Source organism: Choloepus didactylus, chromosome 14 (genome assembly GCF_015220235.1).
Source record: "Choloepus didactylus isolate mChoDid1 chromosome 14, mChoDid1.pri, whole genome shotgun sequence".
NCBI lineage: Eukaryota > Metazoa > Chordata > Mammalia > Pilosa > Megalonychidae > Choloepus > Choloepus didactylus.
The window spans coordinates 55,892,841-55,913,688 of record NC_051320.1 but is presented as its reverse complement, the minus strand read 5'-3'; the positions used below and the strand labels follow the sequence as shown (position 1 = coordinate 55,913,688).

General features: G+C 38.3%; 3 protein-coding genes across 6 annotated transcripts in view; 1 reads left to right on the top strand and 2 right to left on the bottom strand.

Annotated features, from left to right (window-relative positions):
- The window catches only part of SPAG1 (sperm associated antigen 1), a 146,334-nt gene extending 138,156 nt beyond the window's left edge, over positions 1 to 8,178 (bottom strand). Inside the window, exons 1-4 of one of the 3 annotated variants that reach the window (XM_037802946.1) lie at positions 8,105 to 8,129; positions 5,247 to 5,397; positions 3,938 to 4,079; positions 1,274 to 1,433 (exon numbers count right to left, since the gene is read on the bottom strand). In XM_037802946.1, coding sequence (XP_037658874.1) covers positions 1,274 to 1,433; positions 3,938 to 4,077 — 300 coding nt within the window. In that variant the 5' untranslated portion in view covers positions 4,078 to 4,079; positions 5,247 to 5,397; positions 8,105 to 8,129. Of the gene's footprint in view, positions 1 to 1,273; positions 1,434 to 3,937; positions 4,080 to 5,246; positions 5,398 to 5,450; positions 5,589 to 8,010; positions 8,034 to 8,104 lie in introns of those variants that run through there. The other 2 variants (XM_037802945.1, XM_037802947.1) reach the window with 2 other exon arrangements.
- Positions 8,179 to 13,055: 4,877 nt separating this feature from the next.
- On the bottom strand, positions 13,056 to 17,646 carry POLR2K (RNA polymerase II, I and III subunit K). Its single transcript, XM_037803051.1, has 4 exons — positions 17,558 to 17,646; positions 16,836 to 16,905; positions 15,219 to 15,311; positions 13,056 to 14,563 (listed from the first exon to the last, which is right to left on the bottom strand). The coding sequence occupies exons 2-4, from the start codon at positions 16,894 to 16,896 to the stop codon at positions 14,541 to 14,543; spliced, it is 177 nt and encodes a 58-aa protein (XP_037658979.1). The 5' UTR covers positions 16,897 to 16,905; positions 17,558 to 17,646; the 3' UTR covers positions 13,056 to 14,540.
- A 58-nt stretch (positions 17,647 to 17,704) lies between these two features.
- FBXO43 (F-box protein 43) overlaps positions 17,705 to 20,848 on the top strand; it is a 29,929-nt gene continuing 26,785 nt past the window's right edge. Inside the window, exon 1 of one of the 2 annotated variants that reach the window (XM_037803048.1) lies at positions 17,705 to 19,349. The gene's annotated coding sequence lies outside the window, so the exon portion shown is untranslated. The remainder of the gene's footprint in view (positions 19,350 to 20,848) is intronic. The other variant, XM_037803049.1, reaches the window with a different exon arrangement.

Below are 20,848 nucleotides of genomic sequence, written 5' to 3'. Positions count from 1 at the left end.
GAGATAGACCCTCAGATCTATGGCCGACTGATCTTTGATAAGGCCCCCAAAGTCACTGAACTGAGTCATAATGGTCTATTCAACAAATGGGGCTGGGAGAGTTGGATATCCATATCCAAAAGAATGAAAGAGGACCCCTACCTCACACCCTACACAAAAATTAACTCAAAATGGATGAAAGATCTCAATATAAAAGAAAGTACCATAAAACTCCTAGAAGATAATGTAGGAAAACATCTTCAAGACCTTGTGTTAGGCGGCCACTTCCTAGACTTTACACCCAAAGCACAAGCAACAAAAGAAAAAATAGATAAATGGGAACTCCTCAAGCTTAGAAGTTTCTGCACCTCAAAGGAATTTCTCAAAAAGGTAAAGAGGCAGCCAACTCAATGGGAAAAAATTTTTGGAAACCATGTATCTGACAAAAGACTGATATCTTGCATATATAAAGAAATCCTACAACTCAATGACAATAGTACAGACAGCCCAATTATAAAATGGGCAAAAGATATGAAAAGACAGTTCTCTGAAGAGCAAATACAAATGGCCAAGAAACACATGAAAAAATGTTCAGCTTCACCAGCTATTAGAGAGATGCAAATTAAGACCACAATGAGATACCATCTCACGCTGATTAGAATGGCTGCCATTAAACAAACAGGAAACTACAAATGCTGGAGGGGATGTGGAGAAATTGGAACTCTTATTCATTGTTGGTGGGACTGTATAATGGTTCAGCCACTCTGGAAGTCAGTCTGGCAGTTCCTTAGAAAACTAGAAATAAAGTTACCATTCGATCCAGCGATTGCACTTCTCGGTATATACCCGGAAGATTGGAAAGCAGTGACACGAACAGATATCTGCACGCCAATGTTCATAGCAGCATTATTCACAATTGCCAAGAGATGAAAACAACCCAAATGTCCTTCAACAGATGAGTGGATAAATAAAATGTGGTGTATATATCAAAATGGTTTAACAGTGCTTATCTCGAGGTGACAGGATTATGATTCTTATTTTATGCTTAGCAGTTTTATCTATTTTCCAAATGTTATCCTATGAACAAGTATTACTTTTGTAATCAGGAAAAAACAAGCATGATAACTGCCATTTAAAACAAAAAAATTATCTTACAAAGCAACCAATACTACCTAAGTAATAAACACTAAAAAGCCCTTTCCTGACAGCCATCAAGCCTAAGGACTTTGGATAAGTGAAATAGATGTATACAGTGTTACAACAATATCTATCAAAAATTGGCATTACTAGATACCTTTATATCACCATCAATTTTTTCCCATTCTTCTGCTGTAAAACTGGATGCTGTGGCTGCAGGCTTATCTTTCCTCAAGGCTCTACTTTCAGGAGCTAAGCCTCTAAGACACTTTTCACAAAATTCTGTAAGTTCAGGATAATACCCTTCCTCACCAGACCTAAAAAAAAAATTCAGAATTTACAGTTAGAATCTTATTTGAAGATCATTTGCAAGCTGGGTTCTGTGGAACCCAACATTTCTGCACAAATCTCAAGGGCTGCCCCTGCACAAGGCCAAAGGCTGGGCTGCTGCTGGCTTCCCACTCACCCTTTTCAAACAATGCATCTTGTCTATTAGTTTATGGAGTGATGCAGTGAAGAAGAAGAAAAAAGAACTAAAAAAAGAACCCAAACAAGTTCCATCATGCACTTAAAAAAGTTGAATACATAACATTTTCTCTCCTCTTTAACAAAAACATGTCCATTTGTTGCATAAGGAAATTTTAAACTTATAATATAAACTTCCAATTTATAAATGTAAATTCAATATTGGAGCCTTGTAAAGAGTGAGAATTTGGATTTTCTTTCCAATGAGAAGTTTCTGTTCACAGTTGATTTTTTTTTCCAAGGGGATAAGAAGAAAATGGAAGAGGAACAGCCTAGACAACAGACCTAAATTCAGCCACTCAAGGAACCAAGTTCCTTCCTTAGAAAGTTAAGCTGAGATACCTGTTCTTTCTGGTTTGCTTGTTTGCTTTTAACGGAAATCAATCTTTTCCCATTTCTTACAGGTTTGTTTACTCTTAATTTTTTAGAAATATAGGAATAAATCCCATTTTCAAGTTAAATATTAAAAAATAATAAAAGCCTCTTCCCGAATGCCTCTTTGTTGCTCAGATGTGGCCCTCTCTCTCTAGCTAAGCCAACTTGAAAGGTGAAATCACTGCCCTCCCCCCTACGTGGGATCAGACACCCAGGGGAGTGAATTTCCCTGGCAACGTGGAATATGACTCCCAGGGAGGAATGTAGACCTGGCATCGTGGGACGGAGAACATCTTCTTGACCAAAAGGGGGATGTGAAAGGAAATGAAATAAGCTTCAGTGGCAGAGAGATTCCAAAAGGAGCCAAGAGGACACTCTGGTGGGCACTCTTACGCACAATTTAGACAACCCTTTTTAGGTTCTAAAGAATTGGGGTAGCTGGTGGTGGATACCTGAAACTATCAAACTACAACCCAGAACCCATGAATCTCGAAGACAATTGTATAAAAATGTAGCTTATGAGGGGTGACAATGGGATTGGGAAAGCCATAAGGACCACACTCCACTTTGTCTAGTTTATGGATGGATGAGTAGAAAAATAGGGGAAGGAAACAAACAAACAAACAGACAAAGGTACCCAGTGTTCTTTTTTACTTCAATTGCTCTTTTTCACTTTAATTATTATTCTTGTTATTTTTGTGCAAGTGCTAATGAAGGTATCAGGGATTGATTTAGATGATGAATGTACAACTATGTAATGGTACTGTGAACAATCAAATGTACGATTTGTTTTGTATGACTGCGTGGTATGTGAATGTATCTCAATAAAATGAAGATTAAAAAAATAATTATGACTCAATATGACATGACTTAATTAGGCTAATCATAGAATTTCTTGGAACCAATGATATAGCTGCAGCTTTCAAAGTTCTATTTCATAAACATCTCATTCTTTTTATCAAACCTTGATTAAATATAAATGAAGATATTCTTATACTGCTGGGAAAGCAAAAGGGAAATGATATGATTTTTCATCTTTTCATTTCAGAAACTATGAGGTTATTCTATCAACTCTGGCAGGAGGCTAGAAGGTGATGAAAGAGTAAAAAGAAAAGAACACAGTGATGTGAAGGAAGGGGATCCAAAGAAAGAAAAGAAAAAACCACTACAAGCAATAGGAATCCTACTGATGCCACAGAAGGAAGTCATTTGTGCTCCCCAATTGCCTTCTACAATAAAACTAGGGTCTCCAAATGAAAACATCACAAGAAATGCCAAACAGGTGTCACATGTTGATACTTCACAGGGCAGTGCTTCTTGAAATGGGTTATTTTGACCACCTGCATAATGATCAGCCAGTGGTCTAGTTAAATACACCTGTTCCTGGGCACCACCTCTGATTTCCCGAAGTAGAATCTCTGGAAATGGGGCTCTCAAATCTGCATTCTTAAAAATTATATTTGATGCAAACTAAAGTTTGATAATCACCGACCCTGATTGCCCGCCCTCTGATTGCCCATCTTCAGGCCTCCCCACCATCCTCAGTGAGCCACCCACCAGTGTCAGCAGATGGCATGAAGTAAGAGGGTGCCAAAGAACTTTATTCATGTAGACTGGTGAGATGGCCTTAGCTCCCAACAGCTATATTCACAGCCACTTTACTTTGACCCAGAAAAACGTGAAGGAAGCTAGAAAAATGCCTTCTCAGACTAATTGACCTAAGTTTAATGCTGGAAGTAGACCTAGCCAAGATCCTCAAAACCAACCACAGGATCAAAACCACTAATATGAAACTTAACATGGACAAAAACAATAAACAATCTCAATATTTGAAAATGTTCTCCAATATTTCTAACGTAGCAATAGTATAATTAAAATTGACATAGTATTATTGAAACATGAAACAAATTTAAGTGCTTACCTGAGTACATAAAGGATTTTTTCCAAGTGTTTAACATCTGAACATTTTTCAATATACTTAAAATCCAAATGTTCAATGGGAATTTTAAATGTTTTGGTTGTTCCAAAGCCCCACAATGATGGACAATCTTTGGCAGTCATGTCTGAAATAGTCAATCATATAGAAGAACAGTTAAGAATCTAATAGAAATAGTAATACTTGGTTTGGTTATAGTAGTAGGCATCTAGGTACTTAAGTAATACTGATTTTTCATTTCTATAGAAAAGGAGGTAGAATGTTTTCTTCCAGCAAGGAAAAGTACTCACTCTAAACTCTTTTTCCCTGATAATTTCTATGAAACATAATTGTTTCTATATACAGCTAACATTTATGGAGCTAAATTACTATGTGTGCCATATATGGATCATCTCAATCCCTACTTGAGCAAAGTTGGAATTCAATGTCAAAGCAGATTTCAGTGCTCAAACTGCTTTTTAAAGATATTTTTTCATGTTAATTTTGAATGACCTTCTTCCCCCTTTCCTGTTTGTTAAACTTCCTATCATTCTTTGTGATTCAGCACAAACACAAATATCCTTTCTATAACTTTCCTTAATCACCCTCTTTCCCATTCCCTGCCTCCCACTTCCATCAACAAACAGCCCCTCTGATGTGTTCTAATGGCACCCTGTACATACCTGTCTTATAGAACATAGTACATATTTCAGTTATGTTTGTTTCTTTGTCTTCCCTTTCTAGATTGTGAGACTTTATCTTATACATCTTTGTAGCTCCAGGACTAGAATAACCGTAGTGCCTCAAAATCCTTAATAAATGTTTGCTAAATTTAATTGAATTGGGAATAAGGAGACCCTGGACAATTTCACCACAGTGATGCTGTTAATGATGGTGATAATAACAGCAACACATTACAAATATTACCACATTTAATTCTTCAACTATGATAGCAGGTAAATATTTTAAGTAGAGAGCAGTAATGACAACAACAGTTAACATTTTTGGAGCTAAATTACTATTCCCATATATGTATTATCTCGCTTAATCTTCAAAACCAGTCCCACAAGAGATATAATTATTCCCATTTCACAGATGAAGCAGTTGAAGTTTCAACGTAATACAGCTACTAAGTAGGGACCTGAGGATTTGAACCTCAGTAGGCTAACGCCAGAGCTCACATACTTAACCATGATACCAGTGCTTTATAAAATGCACGAAATCAGTTTAGTAAGTTGCAATCAACATTCTTTTAAGTTGATTCATGTGATATATCTATGTAATCAGAAGGATGCAAAGTAAAAATATTTCTTACTGTTGGTCACTGTCAAAATTTTTCAAACCCACTGAAGTAACCTACATTGGCTGGTGGTTTTAAAAACAAAGTATCAGCAATGGGTCTGATTTATTAGAAGTTTTTCCTTCAGCATGATTGCTCTTTGGGAGTCTGGTCATACATCAGACCTCTGCAAAAAAAAAAAAAAAAACAAGAGGATGCTCTGTCAGCTTCTCCATATACCTGCCGGCTTTAACTTGGGTATGCAATGTAGATGACAGTTCTTCAGCTTTTGGATGAGACCCAGCAGAGAAATTAAATTCTGGCTTTCACACAATACTTGCAGGGCCCAGCATAATGAATATCCTTTCACGAGGACATCTTGAAGGGTGGAAGTTACAGGAAAGCAAGAACTTGTTAATTATTGGTGCTGCCCAGAATAGAATGGGTTGCCTTAGAATTTTCCCCAGAAGGCTGGAGGATTTTTAATGGATGATTTAAATATCTAATGGGATTAAAATAGAATTACCCCTTTTAAATAGTTGAGCTTTTTAATGTTGACACTGTATTTTGTATCTATTTATATATGTATGTATATCTTAGAAAAGCACTTTGTTAAAAAAAAAATTGTATTCTATGATTCCTGCCATTTGCTGCTAAATCTGGGCTGATCAGAATGCTGCAGCGATACTTTACATACATAAAAACCTGGCAATACAATGTAGAGTAAAGATGACATAGGCAAGCTGTGCAGCTTTACATTTTAACCAGGGGACTCTGTGGCATTTACAACCATCTAGAAATGGCTGTACTTCAATGCCAGTAATAATTTGCTTCCTCTATTTTCATTAAAATATATATGTTTAGTGTATCACACAAACCAATCTTATAAGGGTAACATAAAAACCCCAACAATTGTACATGTTCTGTTTCTGAATATTGTGCATGTATTTCTGGGTGAAGATCATTATAGAAGAGCTCTCTAAAGCTTTCTGTGTTCATACATGGTATACAGATAGCTCATAATGAAGTCCAGATCTTTCTTTAAGTGAAGGCGTTGTGAATTCACCTCAAATAATCCCACTGTTCCCAAAGCAATTAAAAACTTTGACTCTAGTACTACTATGATTTAAAAGCAAACAAAAACTTTCTTTCTAGTTTCAGATACACTGGATTCTTTAAAGAGTTTTTCTCCATATGAAAACATGCTGTCCAATTGCTTTTGTTAAGATCTTGTCTGAGTTTTGAATTGGGTGCCACACTTCTTCAGTCAATATAATAGCCCATTCTACTGTACCATGTATGATTCTTTTCCTTTCCTATATCCTTCATGACAAATTATGATGTGGCTTTATATTGTGCCTTACTTGTACATTTAAAACAAAATGTCTTCATTCCCTTCCACTTCCTAAATCTTTAACTTTGACCTTTTTGGTTAAGAGAATCAGAGCTATTACAAAAGCATCATGAAGGATTTCAGATGGATATGGTTTCAAATTCCCCTTTCTTTATAGCTATTTTATATTTGTAGGAAAGACCAGTTTTGAATGGTCTTTCAATATGAGGGGGAAAGATTAGCAGTAATTTCACTACATCCCTTTTTTCTGACTTCCATAAATTTGTCATACATCTTTCCAGTGCTTGACTTTATTTGCTCCTTAGCAATAGTCTGCTTTTAAAGAAAGGTGTGTTCAGTTCATTGGCTTGAAATTGACTATTTCATTTTTCCAGAATTTTTTAGAAGAGTACTCATTTTGTTTGTTTTATAAAACAGATGACAAGTCTCTTTAAAAGAAAGAGAAGTATAGTACTTTTGAAATAGAATGCTGTTAGCTGGTTTTCTTTTTTTATATATAATATTCATACAATAATCTGACGTTTGCCTTCATTAATAAAGCTGTTAGTTTATTCACCAAAATGTCAAAAAAAAAAAAAAAATAGAATTACCTGTAAGTGAAGGTATGTTGGAACCCTAAGATTTTTGATTCAAAGAAAATATAGTTTAAAACATTTCACATGACAGAGCTATCTCTTACCTAATCTAGTGAATTTCCTTCTAATCGCTTTAGCATATCTGAGAATCCTTTTTAAAAACTAACGTGATTTTTCTCCGTGTGTATGACACACGTTTTCAAGACTAAATGTTAATTCTCAAATTCCAAAAATAAATTTATCCAATATTTTGCTCTCTTTAGAACTCTTCCACATCTGCTTGCAAAGTATTTGCGTCTGATAAATAAAACCTTTGATTCTATTAATGTAGCTGGATTTAATTTTCTCTCCTTTATCCTGGTCTACACCCACTTCTCCTATTTCCTAATCAGTTTTTCAGTGAACAGCTCCAGTGCAAACCGCTATGGATCACTAACAACATAAAAACCTGGGTATATCCCAGCGAGGCACGTTCTTGCCAGCATTCGCAGGGCCCAGGGCTCCCCGCAGCTGGAGGCTGAAAGGAAATGGCATCCTCCAGGCTTAGCAACGGTTTCTATGTACAGCGCGGCGAGAAAGGGTGGCGGGGTCAGGGCCTGGCCGGGAATCGGAATCTCTACCGCCAACCCCCAACGGTAAGCAGGCAGCTAAGCGCCCTTCCTCTGAAATCGTTTCCCATCCCCCAGCTTTGGTCACCAGGGCTGCTAGCGGTTGGCAGACCCTGGGATCCCTGGTGTTGCGACCCCGCCCTCAGAGACCTCAGCCCCAAGTTCAGCCACTGTCCGCTAGCGTCCGGAAAGCCCGCAGCTTGTTTCCCGCGACCGGGAAGGACGCCCACCGTACGACGAACTCCCTCCCACTCGAGTCCGACCGTGCATTTGCTCCTCCGCCTCTGCCTCTCTGCCGGGATCCCGGAGGGAGGGACTGCGATTGCGACTGGCCGGAAGGTACACACGAGGACTCACCTGGTTCTCAGACCCCGCGCTGTGCGGAGGACGCGAGCGCAGCTCACCGTACCGGCAGCCGGGCAGGTGCCGAGTAGGGGCACGTCGCCCCGCCCCTGGACCCAAGGGCTGGAGGCCGACCGCCGGGGGCGGGAATTAGGGCCTCTGCAGGGCAATTGGCTGCTTCCCACCTGCCATCCCGGTGACAGGCCTCACAGCCAGCAGCTGCACCTCCACCGTCCCCAGAACCGGGGACCATTTGGGGGGGAAGTTAAGAGTTAACCTTGAACTACCCTTCCTACCTTTCATTTGCGTTTTAATTCGTTTGAGTGAATTAAAACGCTGTTACTGTTCCATTATCCCGGACTGTTGTACAGTCTAACAGGTAAATTGATATCTACTCCTACTTAACTAAAGAAACGTAATTAAACAAAAGAGTAAATCAAAGATTCTTTTATATTCTTCTGGTTACATTCCTTTTCATGCGTTCAATATTTTCTGAGTGTTTGCTGTGAGTACAGTGCTGTATTGGGCACTGGAATACAAAGGTGAATGACACATAATACAATTCAGATACCATAACAGTAGAGATCATTTATGGAAAATGTATTTCAACTTTTTAATTTCGGACTAGTTAAACTAGATGATGAATGTAAAGCACCTAGTACAGTGGTTTGCAGTTTGTAGGGACTAAATAAATGTACTTCCTTCCCCCTTTGTATTTAAATTACAGATCAAAGCAGGTGTTGATAATAGTAAAAATTCCAGTGCCCAAAATATGATTTATTATATGTATACTATTATTCCATCGCCAGTGCTGGAGAATGTTACATTTTCATGTTTATGAAAATGGACAGAATAATCCTTAGCCTTACTAAATTCTTCATCGTGGGAAACAGCATCACACCCTTGCAAAGTCACTCACACTGTATTCCAGGCAGCAAACTTCCTCCATAATTATTCCCTAAATTTAAAGCACTCAGCCTACTGTAACTTTCCTAGGGAAGGAAACTTTTAAGTATTTGGCGGAATAGCTGTAATTCCACCTACCCTGCTCTTTTCACTAACACTTAATGTTTTATTTTGGTTATAATTATGTATACACTTATGCTGAATAAACAAACGGGATAAAAAGCAACTTAAAGGAAATAGAACTCAGGCAAATAAAAATTATTGTTATTGTCCTCATAGAGATAATAGAAGACATTGCTTCCAAGAAACAAGAACATAATGCTGTATATATTTACAAGAGGGAACACTAAAAGAAAAATAAGTTCTTGAAAATTAAAATTATACCAGAAATGAAAAACCTAACAGAATGATTAGAAGATAAAGTTGAAATCACTTAGAGGAGAAAAAAAATGGAAAACAGGAAAAAAAAAATGAGTAAACTAGGTCAAAGAAAACCAATATTTGGTTGGTTTTTTGTTTTGTTTTTAACTAAGGAGTTCTAGGAAGAGAGAAAATTGTGGAAGTAATGAAATAATTCAGGAAAAATTCCCAGAATTGAAAGGCTTAAGTTTCCAGATTGCAAGCTATTTACTCACAAAAAAGTAAAGAACACTGTAATAGAAAGATAAAATTCAGTCTAAATAATGATAGAATGAATCAAGACAATCTCTCATCTGGATTCCTAACTTGTTTTTCTATTTCTCTTATCCTTAACTTCTTTTTTAAAAATGTAAATCAATTATCACCTTCCTACTTAACCTCTTCAAAGGCTTCCACTTGTTACCCTTATAATTCCAAACTCCTTAACAAAGCCTACAGGGAGCTAGGCTTCCCCTGTGCGCACTAACTAGCGCCACCTGCTGTTCTGCTTCTCACAAGCAGGTGTTTGTACTTGATTCCTCTGCCTGGAATGCTCTCATGGCTGCTTACTTCTAATCATACAGGTCTCAATTCAAATATTTGCTCAAAGAAGGCTTTCTATTTTCTTTCTTTTTTTTCCTATAAATTCAGTTTTATTGAGATATATTCAGATACCATACAATCATCCACAGTGTACAATCAACTGTTCATAGTACCATCACACAGTTGGGCATTCATCACCAGAATCAAATTTTGAACATTTTCCTTACTCCAAAAACAATAAAAACAAGAATAAAAAGTAAAAAAGAACACCCAAAGCATTCCATCCCCTCCATCCCACCCCAGTTTTCATTTAGTTTTTGTCTGCATTTTTCATCTGTCCATACATTGGACAAAGGGAGTGTGTGCCACGAAGTTTTCAGTCACACCGTGTAAGCTACAGTTATACAATCTTCTTCAAGAATCAAGGCTACTGGGGTTGCAGTTTGACAGTTTCAGGTATTTCCTTCTAGCTATTCCAATACACTAAAAACTAAAAAGGGATACCTATATAGCACTTAAGAACGCCCTCCAGAGTGACCTCTCGACTCCACTAAAACTGTTTCATTTCACGTCCCCCTTTTAGTCAAAAAGATTTTCTCAATCCCACGATGCTGGGTCCAGGCTCATCCCCAGGAGTCACGTTCCACGGAGGAGGGAGGGCTGTGATTTCACCTGCCAAGTGGGCTTAAAGAGAAAGAGGGGCCACATCTGAGCAACCAAGAGGTTCTCTGGGGAAAACTCTTAGGCACAAGTATAAGTAGACTTAGCCTCTCCTCAAAGGTTTTCTTGACTACTCTATCAAGTAACCTCATTCTTGCCTCCATCACTTAACCCTGTTGTATTTTATTCATAGCACTTATCACTATTAGAAATTGTTTATTTTCTCTGTCCTCCATTAGAAAGCAGCTCCAAGAGAAGGCAGGGATTTTGTTTTGTTCTCTGTTGCATCACTGCCTAGTATGTTTCAATGTTTACTGAGCACCTACTGTGTGCTGGCCCCTCGGTTAAGCACCCAAGCTATAAAGAATAAGCTGTCTGGAAAATGAGTTAGCAGTCTAGACTAGAGTCTAATAGGGAAGACATAAAGAGATAATCATAATACAATGGGATAAATGCAACTGGTTCAACAAATATTTATTGAGCATCTATTTCATACCCACCCCCTCCCCACCATGATACCAAGCTTTGAGATTACACCAATTTTTCTCAAACGGAACTTATGATTTAGACCAGATACCATGGGAGTCTTAAGAGAGGACTATATATAAAATGGGAAAGTCAGGAAAAGCTTCCTGAAGGAAACTTTCCTACAGTGCTGAAAAGTTCAGTGAAGAATAACAGAAAAGGTCCTTTAGGAAGAAAAAGAACATGTGAAAGGGCACAGGTGGGAATGAAATAAAGCCTTTATCTGCTAAGGAACTGCAATTACCTCCTCAGGACAAAAGATAATGTTAAGAGGTAGGTTGGAAGTAGTGAGAGGTAAGCAAAGAATCAGATTATCCAGGGCCCACATATACTGTGCCCAGTAGCTTTGATTTTATCAAAACAGGTGCACTGAAGGTTTTCAGGACAGTGACATGAAATTTATATTTTAGAAAAAGCAATCTGAAGATTACGGAAGACAGCAAGGCTGGGGGTTGGGACACCAATCTAAGGCTAATACAATCATCAATGTGTAAAATGGTAATAATCACAGTAACAGTGAAAATAACAGTTAACATTTATTAGACTGAGTTTTACATGGTGTTTTTGTTTCCTAGGCTGCTCCAGCAAATACTATGAAATGGATTGTCTTAAAAAATGGGAATTTATTAGTTTACAGTTTTGAGACAGAGAAAATGTCCGAAACAAGGCATCATTAAAGTGATGCTTTCTTCCCGAAGACCAGCTGCCAGCAATCCTTGGTTCCTCTGCCACATGGCAAGGCACATGATGGTATCTGCTGGTCTCCACCTTCTCTTCTTGGTTTTGATGATTTCAGCTTCTTGCTTCCCTGGCTATCTCTCTGTCTGAATTTCATTCTCCTATGAAGGACTTCAATAAGAGGATTAGGACCCATTTTGAATGAGGTGGGTCACACATTAACTGAAGTAGTCACCAAAAGGTCCTACTTACAATGGGTTCACACCCACAGAAATGGATTAAATTTAAGAACATGTTTTTCTGGGGTACATATAATTTCAAACCACCACACATGGATTATTTCATTTTATATTACAACATTATCTTTGAAGTAGGTGCTATTATTTCACACCTATTTTACAAATAAGGGAAAAAAGGTCTGGTAAGGTCACCTAGCCAGCTAACAAGAATCAATGTGGGTATCCGGACCCAGAGCCTTAAGTCAAAGCCCATACTGTTTACTGAGTTCTTGACCACTAACCAATCCATCAGTAAGTCCTATCAGTTCAACTTCAAAACATCTCTCTCACAATCAGCTACTTCTCACCTCCTTCACAGCTACCACCCCGGCCCAGTCACCATGATTAGCAGTCTGAACTATTACAGATGGCTCCTAACTGATTCCCCACTGCCACACTTGTCTCTGTACAGCCCATTCTCACACCACAGCCTGAGTGACCTTTTAAGTGTCAAACATGTTACTCTTCTGCTTATTTCTCCAGTGGCTTCCATCACAGGGCCCTAAGTGAACTGGCCCCTCCCTACTTCTGCACCTTGTCTCTTCCTACACCCTCCCACCTCACCAAGTTCCAGTCATTCTGAAGTGGGAACAAGCTCACTTCTCAGAGCTTTTCTATTGGTTATTTTCACTACTTCAGAAATGCTCTTTTTTACCTTCCAAAGACTGTCTCCTCATCCTTCATCCCTCTGCTCAAATGACAACACTCCTCCTTGAGCAACTTCCAACTTATACTGGGAAGGGTGGAGATGTATGTGCACATGTGTATATGAGGAAAAAGCAACTTGCTTTTATGTCTCCTCAGCCATGTCTTTATATATTTTATTATCCCTTGGGGCTGGTCATTTCTGATTTCATTTGTTATATATGAATGTTCCTTAGTTTCAATCTCAAAACACATTACCTTAACAACCATCATAATTCCTCCACATTGACAATGAAACTGAAGTTAAAAAAGAAATGAACTGAATTACCCAAAATCATTAAGCTAATTAGAGGCAAGGCTGAACCTTACAATTTTAAGTTCCATTCAGTACTTTTTTTTTTTTTCCATTCAGTGTTCACAGTTGTTGTTAAGCAGTTTATAGGGAACAAGTTATGTATCAATTTCAAGCTCAAATGTACTGATTTTTGTATTTACAGAGTACTACTCAAAAGAATCTTTTTAAAGCAATTTTACATCTATTTTCTCATTTTTTTCATAAAAATATCCAAGTAGGTAAGAGGTCAAATTAAAGGAGGCACAAAGAGGTTAAGTGACTGACTGAAAACATAGGTCTTGAGTTCCAGTTGTAATATTTTCCCATTAAACCAATCTGCCTAATTAAACAAATAATGATACTCAAATAAACGATGAATACACAAAAGAACTAGGATGAATGAGAACAGTTAAGTGTAACTACATTACACTTGGGGTTTATTTGTTTAAGGGGCTGTCATAAGGAGACAGTGTACATATATTAGGATTCCCTTGTGTGAAAAGGATAAGGTCAAAAAGGAACATAACAGAATCACAAAATTATAAAAATCATAAAGGAAAGCCTAGATCAAGGAAGCACTCTTTTAAAGAGAGACAGACATGGCTATTAAAAGTTGGAATATATCTAATCTTTAAAATAAATGTTAAGGAGGCCAACATGACATTCCATAATGATGAAATCTTGGAATAGATGGAGTACAGATGTGAGAATCAATTCCATGTTCTTAAGATGGAGGCAAAATATTTTAAACATTTATCCAATAATTCAGTGTAAACCAATCCCCATTCTTTTTTATATTCTGAAAGCAGAATTTTTGACCACAATGAATGACTATACTCAGGAAACTGCACCTAACGGTCTGCTTCACTCACTTTGCTTGGAGTTGATTTTGCCTTACAGAGAAAAACGATTAAAATTTCTCTTCCCTCTCCCAAGATCTTAATCAAGCATTATGTAGAAATTCAGAAAGTCCTATATATCAGGTAATACATGAAAAACAGAAGTCTAAATGATATATGCACACTGACATCAAGTACATTAGTATACCCACTACCAAATAACACTGCAAAGTTTGCAAACTCTGTAAACTGGTGATGGAGGACAGTAGTTCCCAAAGAACATACTTAATCAGACCCTCAAAGTGCCCTAGAAACCTGTACTTTTAACAAAAGACCCAGTGATTCTAGGTTTTGATTAAAAGTATGGTTTAGGAAAAGCAATTCTAACCTTACCATGTGTCAGATTAAATATACAATGAAACTAAATTATAAGTCATGTAATGGAACTAAAAAACACCCCACAAATTTCTCTACACAAAGTATTAACAGATATCTAAATACAATTTTAAAAATGAGATAAGATGAAATTGTGTATATGTAGTTGTATTCATAAAGATAAATACGCTAACCAAAAGCTATACAACAATGTAAAACATTAATGGCAAATTCAACTACAAGCGAATATGTTTCTCTGAATTCACATTTCATCGAGCGTCAAAAACCACCACTGTATTAACCTGAGTTAAGGACAAAAAATATTTAAAAATCATATGAAACTTTTAACACTTCCAAGTCACTTTCTCTTTGCAATAATCTAGTTTTCTATTTAACTTGAAATGCACAAAAGAATGGAATTCACTATTTACTATGACAATCGGTGATGGAGTGAAAAAACTATTTCTATTTTTTATTCCTATTTTGTTGGTACAAAAGACAGATGTATCAAGAAACACTGAAGTAATTTTAAAGAGGAAGATAACTTACTGACTTTTCAAAAATTGCTAGTTACCACAAAATTTATTCTCAGTCTTTGGGCTAATGATGTAGGCTCTACTTTCTTCATTAGGTAGTATACCCAATGTTTGCATTTCTCCTTGTATAATCTAGTATGTCCATAAAATCAAGATCAAGAATGAGTATTTATATAAATTCAGAAGCCCTGAAAAATTAAACTTATGAGGACCAAAATCAACTGTATTTAGAATATTCAGAGTCTATCTACTGGCATAGTGGTCCATAAAAATGCTAATCATACTTGTTTGAAATAAGTAATCCAAAAATTACTGCCATCTTTACCCAAAAGCAGTCTTTGACTACTAATCCAAGCATTATTCTTCATTTCTCTCCTACTTCATATTTAGAAAGCATAGTTAAAAGGATACATCTTTTAGTCCTTTTCTTGTACATTATTCTGTATCCACATTCTCTGCATCTGATTGGATCCCTGGATTTTATTTCATTTTCTGTGTGACATTCTGGAAAATAAAACATGTTTACTCATTATCTAAAAGGAAAACATTACAAACAAGCAAATTATCTTAACAGTATTTTTCACCGAAACCACTAAAATGTACTAAATCTAAGGGGTGTGTTGCTATTACCAAATATATTAAGGGGGAAAGAAAATAGTGTGGATGATGCACTTTTTCCTGGACAAAAAATGAAGTCTTAAGGAGAAGAGTTCTTTTAGTGTGGTTTCTATGGTGTTTTACTTCAGAACCTTAAAGATCAGTAACTCATTTAAATAAAGGACAAATGTAACCATTTTCAGAAAACTTAAATGAAAACTTTTACTTATGTAAGTACTACTTTTTTTTTTCTTTTTTTTCTTCATTTTATTGAGATATATTCACATACCACGCAGTCATACAAAACAAATCGCACTTTCGATTGTTCACAGTACCATTACATACTTGTACATTCATCACCTAAATCAATCCCTGACACCTTCATTAGCACACACACACAAAAATAACAAGAATAATAATTAGAGTGAAAAAGAGCAATTGAAGTAAAAAAGAACACTGGGTACCTTTGTCTGTTTGTTTCCTTCCCCTATTTTTCTACTCATCCATCCATAAACTAGACAAAGTGGAGTGTGGTCCTTATGGCTTTCCCAATCCCATTGTCACCCCTCATAAGCTACATTTTTATACAACTGTCTTCGAGATTCATGGGTTCTGGGTTGTAGTTTGATAGTTTCAGGTATCCACCATCAGCTACCCCAATTCTTTAGAACCTAAAAAGGGTTGTCTAAATTGTGCATAAGAGTGCCCACCAGAGTGACCTCTCGGCTCCTTTTGGAATCTCTCTGCTACTGAAGCTTATTTCATTTCCTTTCACATCCCCCTTTTGGTCAAGAAGATGTTCTCCATCCCACGATGCCATGTCTACATTCCTCCCCGGGAGTCATATTCCACGTTGCCAGGAAGATTCACTCCCCTGGGTGTCTGATCCCACATAGGGGGGAGGGCAGTGATTTCACCTTTCAAGTTGGCTTAGCCAGAGAGAGAGGGCCACATCTGAGCAACAAAGAGGCATTCGGGAGGAGGCTGTTAGGCACAATTATAGGGAGGCCTAGCCTCTCCTTTGCAGCAACCAAGGGTAAAACCTATGGTAGAGGGCTCAACCCATCAAACCACCAGTCCCCTATGTCTGTGGTAATGTTAGCAGCCATCGAGGTGGGGTAGGCAAATACCCCTGCATTCTCCACAGGCTCCTCAAGGGGGCACTACATCTTTTTTTCCTTGTTTTTCTTTTTTTTTTTTTTTTTTAACTTTCCCTTCTTTTTTAAATCAACTGTATGAAAAAAAAGTTAAAAAGAAAACAAACATACAATAAAAGAACATTTCAAAGAGACCATAACAAGGGAGTAAGAAAAAGACAACTAACCTAAGATAACTACTTTACTTCCAACATTTTCTTACTCTACCCCAAGAAAGTAACCTAATATAGCAACATTTCTGTGAACTTGTTCCTACTATAAGTACTACTCTTACCTCCACAGATATAGATCATTGGCTGCTGCTTCGGGGGCTGCACGTCCTTCTGGGTGTCCATTGTTAGTCCCTGAAATCACAGACTCAAAATGACTATCAGTTTCAAAGGGGGTTCTCACAAATTCAACTAGGCCGTATTTTTCACGGGAAAAGCTAAAAAAGTCCCAACTGCTAATGCGCACCTATTTTCAAACCCTAAGGGGAGACCTAAAGGACGGAAAAAACGTGCTAAATGCTTACCACATACTGGATACAGTAATATTTGATATACGTTATTTCATTATAATCTTCCCAACGATCCTGGGAGGTATCACTCTTACTATTTTACAGATGAAGAAACTGAGACAGAGAAGTTCATTTGCTCGGAGTAACTCAGCTAGTAAGAGGCAAAGGGATACAGGTCTGACTCCAAAGGTCGCGACCTCGTTTAACTGAAATACAAGTTCTATTTTTCCAAACTTTTGCATAAGATGGCCAAAAAATTATATCCCTCAACAGGCAAACACGCTATCCGAAGATAAGAAAAGAAAAATGAAGTAACTTCCAATAGTAACCTAAATAGCTAGACTAAAAGAAAACCGGCAAAGGATTGATAGCATCGACTCTATCCACAGCTTCTCTCAACCCTAAGCCCGCTCCCGGACCTTTTTCACCCCCCAAGTTTCCCAAGTTTGGTCCCACATACCCAACCCCTTGACCTAGCCTTCCAATTCCCTACTTACGCAGCACGGAGAAACCGTCTCACTCCCGGAACACAAATAAACTCGTGGCTGAGTTGGCGCCAACTTCCGGCGCCCGCACGTTACGCAGAGGTGGAGTCCCGCTCCTTCCGTCCTGGGCGTGGTTGAGGAGCCCGAATTGAACAAAAGCGGTGAAGTCGGGGCATTTTGGCGTTAGACTCTGGGGTGGTAAGTTCCTGTCCCTCCACCCCCAGCTATCTTCAGTTTTTTCAGGAAAGCAAAGCATTTTAACAGTTTTGGAAGTCGAAGGCGTTTTGTTTTTCCGACTAATGAGGTCGACTGAAGATGACACATTTCCGGGAGGGCAGCGAGTTAAAGAGAAACCGAGATGATAGAAGTGTCAGTGGAATCCTAGGCTGGTCGTTAGTCGTTAGTAAATTAGTAAATTAGAAGAATCACCACCAGATTATATTTTTCAAATCTTGCGTATGGTGGCACGTTTAATGCCTGGGTTGAGGCAATAGGGCTGCCACCTCCTGTCCTTCGTTTTCTTTCGTTTTCGCCGTTTGGCCTTTTCTCGCCTAGGCTCTCATAACCCACCCTCACACTTTATTTCTTTTCCTCGTTTTAAAACAAAGACAAATGAGAGGGCAGGAACTGCAACTACTACCACTTGAAAGCGAGAGTGGATTTGGGTAACTTTGGCGGGTTAAGGCAGCTGCCGCGGAATCCCCCCATCCCGTGTATTCCTGGAAGAACAAAACGATCTACTCGGAGGGGATGCATTCTTTCGAAGATCAAAATTGCGGTGAGATGAATATCAGTAGGATTCAGAACGTTTACATTCGTTTTCTTCTTTTACAACAGCTGTTTTACTTTTGTATAAAAAGTAGGAAGAAGAAAATGAAGTTATTAAAATTTGGAAAACTTCACCAGCTATTAGTAACTATTACAAAGTTAATTGGAGAGGCAGGCTTCTTTCTTCTCCACATGCACTAGGTCTTTTACTGTTTCTTTTTTTCTTTGGTCCTTGAGAACATCCAGCAACTTAAGAACTTTGGGCTTCACCTTTCACTTCCAGGAGTTCAAACTGTTGTTACACCTCTACAGAGAAACGCCAGAGATTTCATTTAATCTTACAGTTTTCTTAGATGCCATTTTCCAGGGAAACAAAAATTTCCTGCTTCTTCCTTCCCAGACAGGCCAAAATAGAGCATAAATGTATGTTTTGACTATCAGTCTTGTTTAAAAAAAAAAAAAAAAAAAAGTACCTCTCCTTTCAAGGAAAAAGAAGAGGTAATCCATTGGAAGAGTCACAATGAAGCTTCCCTACAAGAAGTATTAGATAAAACCATTGTTGTAGGAAAAAGAAATAATGGAGAGATCCAGGATATGAAACTTTCATACTTTCAAGCTCTCCTGAATTCTAGCTCTCCCATCTGAGGTATTAAGATGACTCTAATACGTAACATAGTCTATGGAGATTAGAATGGATCAACATATGTATACTACAAATGGCTTGCCCCAGCCCTCATCAGAATGATGGAGTGAGACTTTTCAGGGTTCTGTTCTCCCACAGAAACTTTAAATAACCAGCAAGAGCTGACAGAAACACTCTTATCAAAAAAAGCTCCAGAGAATAGTTAAAGGACTGCAGCAAAAGGGCTAGTGCCAAATCAAGAAAAAGGCTATTTAAAAGCAGTAGGAGGCACCCTGACTGGCCCTCCTCCACCCCTCACTGCCTTGGCACAGAGCTGGCTCATGCTTCCAGTGTCGGTCCGTGGTCCCAGTTCCAGAGGAAGCAGAGTAACCCAAGTGCATGTACTGTGATCACGTAAGTCTGGCCCAATCTATCTGGTGGTGGTGTGAGAGACTTAACTTGCCCTGTGTGTTGATGGGGAGCTCTGTGAACTGCTGCCTGAGGCAAGGGATTGCTGCCTATAGGTCATAGAGTACAGTACCCAGGACTAGAGGAAATTGTTTCCTAAGTAAGCGGGGACATTTGTATTTGAGTAGACAAGAATTCCTAGGATCACACACACATCCCCAAAACAAGGTGCATGGCAGAAAGGATCAGCGAGATCCCAACACTTTGGCCTGGAGCTATTCTCTAAACTCATTTTATGGATAAACCCTGAAGGGGAGCACTTGAACAGATCAATCTGCAAAGACTGGGAAAAATGTTTTCTTTTCCTTCTCCCTCTCCTCCCCCTCCTCCTCCTCCTGTTTATTCTTCTCCTTCTTCCTCCTCTTCTCCTTCTTCTCCTCCTCCCCCTCTCCTCCCCTCCTCCTCCTCCCCCTCTCCTCCCCTCCTCCTCTTCCTTCTTCTTCTTCTTTTGGGTAGTTCCTGGCATTCAAGGAAAGCTCTGTCTTAACACTAGCTAGATACAAACTTAAGGAATAGATGCCTCAGAGTCTAAATTCTGGAGATAACACCTTAAACTATCAAAATGTCCAGGTTACAACAAAAGGTTACAAAACATACAAAGAAACAGGAGGCAAAGGTCCAGACAAAGGAGAAGATTGCAGCATTGGAAGCCGTCAATGAGAAGGACCAGACCTGGGACTTACTAGACAAAGACTTTTTAAAAGTGTCCAAAAATGCCTTAAAGAGCTAAAGGAAAACATGCACAAAGAAAACAAGAAAATTGGAAAATGGTAGATGTACACAAAGAGAATATGAGTTGAGAGATGGAAATTAAGAAAAGGAAAACAAACAGAGCTAAAGACCAGAGTGAAAGAAAATAAAATTTCCCAAGAGGGATGCAATAGCAAATTGGAGCTGGCAGAAAGATCAGTAAGCTTGAAGATACGATAATTGAAATCATTCAGTCTGAGGAACAGAAAAAGAATGAAGAAAAGTGAACAGAACCTGAGGAATCTGTGGGACACCATGAAGCATAGCAATGTACTCATTGTGGGAGTTCTAGAAGGAAAAGACAGAGAGAAAGGGGCAGAGAGAATATTCAAAGAAATAATGGCTGAAAACTTCCCAAACTTAACAAAATACATGAATATATGCATCCAAGACACTCAGTGAACTCCAAACAGGGTAAACCCAAATAGACCCACAGTGCAGTATATTATAACCAGCAGCCAAATGCCAGTGATAGGGAATTCTGAAAGCCACATGAGAGAAGCAACATATCACAAGGGAACTTCAATAAGTGCCAATTTCTCATCAGAAACCATGGAGGAAAGAAGGCAGTGGGATGACATATTGCTGAAAGCAAAATAATTGCCAACTAAAAATTCTATATCTGGCAAAACAGTCTTTCAAAAATGAGGGAGAGGACTTCCAGGAAGATGGCAGAAAAGGAGAGGCAGTGCTAA